Source organism: Gastrolobium bilobum, unplaced genomic scaffold (genome assembly GCF_033153095.1).
Source record: "Gastrolobium bilobum isolate Gb01-03AN ecotype WA unplaced genomic scaffold, APGP_CSIRO_Gbil_v1 utg714, whole genome shotgun sequence".
Taxonomy (NCBI): domain Eukaryota; kingdom Viridiplantae; phylum Streptophyta; class Magnoliopsida; order Fabales; family Fabaceae; genus Gastrolobium; species Gastrolobium bilobum.
This window is the reverse complement of record NW_026899261.1, coordinates 679,468-685,467: the sequence shown is the minus strand read 5'-3', so window position 1 is coordinate 685,467 and position 6,000 is coordinate 679,468. Positions and strand designations below refer to the sequence as shown.

General features: G+C 33.2%; 1 protein-coding gene across 1 annotated transcript; it reads right to left on the bottom strand.

Annotated features, from left to right (window-relative positions):
* Positions 1-2,190: 2,190 nt before the first annotated feature.
* Positions 2,191-3,061, bottom strand: LOC133288929 (uncharacterized). Its single transcript, XM_061486772.1, has one exon. The coding sequence runs from the start codon at positions 2,958-2,960 to the stop codon at positions 2,364-2,366; it is 597 nt and encodes a 198-aa protein (XP_061342756.1). The 5' UTR covers positions 2,961-3,061; the 3' UTR covers positions 2,191-2,363.
* Positions 3,062-6,000: the final 2,939 nt, after the last annotated feature.

Genomic DNA, 6,000 nt, shown 5'->3' with positions numbered 1-6,000 from the left:
TGGGAAAATTAGGTAACTTTATGAAATCAACAGTGCATTAAAAGCCAGATAACCGGTTTTCCGAAAAATCCCACCTTCAAATTGGGTTTCTAATCAGTGCGGATATCTATGTTTCTCATAAATCCAGACAAATTAGATATATGAGTTTTTGGTAAAAAACGTTGAAACAAACATGATGTTTCTAAAAGCCATACCTGAGAAAGATAGATATCCGCTAAAAAGCTCCCAACCAAACACTACCTTACTGTTTTCATCTAATATCCAATTAAAGATTAGCTAACGTTGTCATATTTTATTAAGTTTCAATACTTAATCTAACATATTATGAAGTTAAGAGAACACGAAAAGTTTTAGTATAGGAAGACAAAAAAGGGAGAGAGTACAAAGAAAGATTCAGACAAAGAGGTTAATGAGCTCACCTGATCCACTGATAACACTGACATCCCATAAGATGATCTGGGCTAGATCATTGTTTTAGTACAGGAAGACACACAAAGGGGGAGAGCACAAAGAAGATTCAGACAAAGAGGTTAATGAGTTCACCTGATCGACTGATAACACTGACATCCCATAATAAGATGATCTGGGCTAGATCACATTTCAATGATTCACTCGTTGATACATGAAGCACGCTGTCAACTTTTTTGTTGTGCGGCGAAGGCGGGAAATATTTTTACTGTAATAGTGGAACTGACTATTTTAATAAGAGTTTTATAAGAATTATGTTATAGGAAAAATGATTGTGTAATATTATAAGAATTCGTTTTGCGTGTCTTAATTTTTTTTTTTTTAAAATGTGTGAGCTCCACAAAATATTGTGTGTGTAAAAAAATTTATTGTGTCATGTTAAATGACAAATACAAATCTCATTTGATAAATACATAATTATAATATTAATTTTTTTTTTTTGCTCTCTTTATAAATTTATCAACTGACATGAAAAGAAAAAAACAATCAAATATATTCTTCGAAATACATAATTATAAACTTATAATAATACTGCCACACTGAACGACGGTTGTACTAAAAACTATCTTCTGATGGTGGGGCTTTCAAGTAAAAGCCGCGCATATATGCGCTCAGATCAGAAATAAGAATCTAAAATCAGAATCAGAACCAGAACAAGAGCTTCGCTCAAGGCTCAATGATCTGTCATCCAGCCAAACCCCGAGGTCAAACTCTACCTTATAATCAGCTTTACAGGATGCCATGGCCACTAACCTTGATAACTCATAATCAGAACAAATTGCTTAAATAAACATCCTACTAATTGGTGCAAACTAGCAACGCATCATTTGAAATTAGAATTGTGGTGGAAAGCACTGTGGGGACTCCCAATCAAAGTGATCTGTTTGATCTTTTCTTCTTCTTTTTTTACCCTTCATGTGTGGGGAAGTACATCGTGGCTTCACACTACATAGACATTGATGAACCTGTCCTCCCTCGTTTGGGCCCCCCCAAAAGATTTATTTATTTTTCTTGAAAAAAATTGAAAAGCTAAGTAATCGAATTTGATTATATTATGATTAAGAACTATATTATATGTATGGAAAGTGACGGAAGCATTATGTCATCCTTTGGCGTTAAAGAATGAATGACGCCGACGACGAACACTCTATCTTTTACCTTTGTGAATGGGAATAAACGTAAATAGATTACTCCGATGCTAGCAATAGCATATAGCATAGATCACGTCTCAATCACCTTCTATTATGATCCAATACAGAATTACAAATGCCCCAGAACCAGACACAATATAGATTGGGGGATCTTAATTCTCCTGTGCTTCAATCATACTCTCTAGCGTTTATTTTTCCATGTGCACTTCGTACTCCCAAGCTTAATCAACAATTAAAAAGCAAAATACATTGAAACCCTTACAAAGTCCCTTGTTTTTTTTTGGTGAACAAAAGTCCCTTGCTTTATCTCTTCCTGAAAATTACAAAATGATAGCAACACCCTTCGATTTCGATGAATTATCTACCCCACTGACTAAACAGTGAACACACCCTCAAAATGATAACGAAAGCAAACGAAATTGGCAATTAATAAAATTAACCTTTTTATAATCTACTAATTTGATTTCAAGATGGTCTCAACCTTCAAGCCCCATAACATTTTATTATCTCATTATTTAATATATAATCCTTTTTCTTAACCCTATGTACAATTAAAGAAGCAGAAGGCATAGTTTCTTTTTATTATTATTACTTGAAAAAAGAAAATAAAAGATAAGGATTTAGTTTCTCTAAATTAATTTTTTTTTGGAAATATGGTTTGAACTTTGAAGTACGACCCTGCAATATATGGATTATGCAAGAACCTTGAGAGTAAAACAAAAGATATTGCACAAAGAACAACCGTTACAGATCACTTGGTGACTCTGAAATGCTCTCCAAGTGAGGCCTCCACACAGCTACACGTCCTCTTCTTCTGTCTCTCTGTGTAGAAAGTTTCTCGGAGAGTATCTCAGTCAAGTATTGATCAGAGGACACGAGCAAGTTCGCCATGGAAATGGTGCTACCCTTATTATTATTGTTGTTGTTGTTATTGTGGAGGCTGTTACTTCTGCAGTTGGTACTCTCTCTCTGCTCCTTCCTTTTCTTTTTTCCCGACGATCTCTGGCGGCGGTTCTTCTCCGACGGCGGAGAAGGGACTGGCATGAGGAAGTAAATCTTGCCACGTTGAAGCTCTGCGTCGGGTGGGACGATCACGATCTTGGGGACGACGCCGTCTTGTGTGGAGGGAGATGATGGTTTCTTGAGGACATGTTTTGGGTGTGCTTTCATGACGTCACTTGCCTTGATGGTGCCACTGATTTCTTCTACGCGGCCATTCGAGTGCACTATGCGGATTACGTCAAGTGCTCCACATGGAAGAATGCAAGAGATCCAACACCTTATGGTGTTTCTCATGGCTTCTTCTTCTCTCTCTTTTTCTTTTGGTCTCTCAATTCTCATAGAGAGTAAGAGAGAGAGAGAGAGAGAGAATTTGAGATTGTGGTCTTTTTCTCTGTTTTAGTTAATGGAGTGGGAATCAGTCACATAAAAGAATTTTGTCCCAAAATGATGCATTTATTTTTCTTAACTTTTTTTTTATATATATACACTTTTTTTGTCCACTTTTGAATGGATGGGAGGAATATTTTTCCATGCTTGCTTTGGGATGAAATTCATGGTATGAATAATTGCATAACACTCTGTAATTCGGCTTTTGATCCATTATTTAGGGCCCCTCACACACACACACACACACACTCTTTCCTATAGAATTCATTTGTATTAGGTTGGGAATGAAAGGTTGGGATACTCATAAGCGACACATGGTATGGGGAACGATGGGGACTGCTTAGCAAGCAAAAATTTGAACCTTTTGAATGTGTCATGGCTGGATGTGCGTGTATCAATCAAAGGTTGACACTTGTCGGCCAATAATGAATATTTACACTGGGTTTAGGTGAGGAGGCTGTTGATGTAGGGTCAATGAGAGAGAATGAGAGATAATATATATATGTTTCAATTCAAGTTGAATGGGAGAAGGGGAATGGGAATTGGGGTTAATAGGAGAGGAGACCTTCTTTTGAGAGGAATCTGTGATCTATCAATTTCCCCAAGCAAGATCATGTGGGTTGTGGTTTTCATTGGAATGGTTTTTAGGTTAGTGAAGTGCTTTGACTAAGGCCAAGGTGTTTTGTCTACTAGCCAAATCACCAAAATCATCTTTAGTTCACTTCCCCTTCCAAATCCCTTTCACGGTTCTTTCTTTTCATATATGGATTTATTATAGGGATCTGTCTGCATGGGTCGAATCGAATCAGATTTTTTGAAAAATTAAATTGAATTGGTTTAAATGGTTCGGTTTGGAAGTGGTTCGGTTTGATTCAAAATTGGTTCGGTTCGGAAGTAGTTTGGTTCAGTTGGAAACGGTTCAGTTCGGTTCGGAACCGGTTTGGGTCGACCCTTTTTAAAAAGAAAAAAATTTAAAAAATAAAGTTATAAAAATCAATTTGGTTCGGTTCGAAAACGGTTCAGTTCGGTTCAAAATAATTCGGTTCTTAAACTGGTTCTAAAAACCGAATCAGTTCATGAACTGGTTCTTTAAAAACCGGTTCGGTTCATGAACTGGTTCTTTAAAAATCGGTTCGGTTCATGAACTGATTTTTAAAAACCGGTTATTTTATGGATGGTTCGGTTCATGGTTCGATTCAATTTTTTAATTATTTTGCACCCCTGATTTATTATCTTGGTCTTATTTCCTGCACCATACATAGAATTTATTTCACACCCACCTATTATTTTAATACTGAAGTCTCTGTCTTATGTACTAAAACTAAAAAAATATTATGACTCACTTAATTATTTTTATTTCTACTATTTTTTAATTGTTAATGTTGTATGAGTCTCACTGGTTTCTAATTTTAGTAAAAAAAGTATATAAAATACTAAAATTTACTCTAAGGTAAAAATATAGTTGCTAATAGTTAAACAATATCTGTACATTACAAACTCATTTCGGGGCTGAAACTTGGTCAGAGATCTGTCTTAAATATGGTTCAATCTCAAAATTTTGAAACCTAAATATATTCGACAAATTCTTGTGTAAATATTGTCATTGTTATTACTCAAGTCGATGTTAAATATACTAACCCGTATCAAATCATAAAGACACATACAAACTACTCATAATTACTTAGTAGTAAGAGGATTGAGTAATTTATAGAAGGTTATAGGTTTAAATTTTTATGTGCTCTTTGAAAAAAAAATTAGAACATTCATTTTTTGGACATTATAAGGAATTGAACTGCATACTTAATACACGCTAAACACACCCAACACCACTAGGCTATCCCTAGTGGTGCAAAATTAGGACATTCATTGCGTACCAAAAATAAAATAAAAATAACACTTACAGGTTATAAAATAATTAATGTCCTTCCGTATGTTTTATCTTTTGTTAATAAAGGGGGGAAAAATCAACTTCAAAATATAAGAAAAGACTTAACAAATTAGCTCCATTAGTCCCTTAGTCAGTTCCCTTCCAAAACACCTACTACTTTAGTATCAAATATTTACTAAAAAAAAGTTAGACATTCAAATTACTAGTAGTGAGTTAGTGGTAAAAAATTTGGATGTTTGCATGAGGATATAAATTCAAATCTGAAAGCCATCATCATATTCAAAAAAGTTGATGAGTTGAGATTAGAGTCTGTTTGATTGTGTTCTGGTTTTTTTGTTCTTAAAACTATTTTGTAAAATAGTTATGGAAACAGTTGTTTTTTATATTTTTTAATTTTTAAAAGTTAAAAATCTAAACAGAAAACAAAAACAACTCAAACATGTTCTCTAAATTTGATTCTAAATACAAAAAACAGTTATAGTTTTTAAAATATTTTTTAGAAAACAAGCTTTACCAAGCGAGTTTTTTAATTTTTTTGTTCTGAAAACTAAAAAACTGTTTTTAAAAACAATAATCAAACTAAAGGAGCGTTATTCTGTTTTATTCCTTATTAACATGAAAAGCGAAGGTCGAAGTGAAAGTACAAAACAATGAAAAGAGGAAAATCATGACCTGAAATGAAATGTTTGTGCTAATTAATCTTCCAACGTTGTGAATTTTGGGTGATTGATATATAATTTAAGATCTTTATTAATCTCATGTTGTAGGAGAGTAATTCTTTCACTATAAATACAATTATAAATGAGATTCATTCATTTATAAAAAATAAAAAAATAAAAATTGAATTACACAAAAATTAATAAATATATATATAAAAAATTACTCTCCAATAATATGAGAATAATTTTTTTCCATAATTTATATTTACTATCATGTTAGCCTATCTCCTCCAGGTAGTTAAAAATATGAGATATACTTTTCTTATGTTGCATGAGATAAAAACACAAAAAAGTTAATAGAATTCACTTTTTTCTTTCTTTTTTTTTTTTTAGTAGATCCCACTCACTTTTTATGTGTTGGATGACATAATTTATCTCATGCAAC

Coding starts and splice junctions, on each gene's coding strand:
- LOC133288929 (XM_061486772.1), bottom strand. CDS start 2,960: ATGAGAATTGAGAGACCAAAAGAAAAAGAGAGAGAAGAAGAAGCCATG.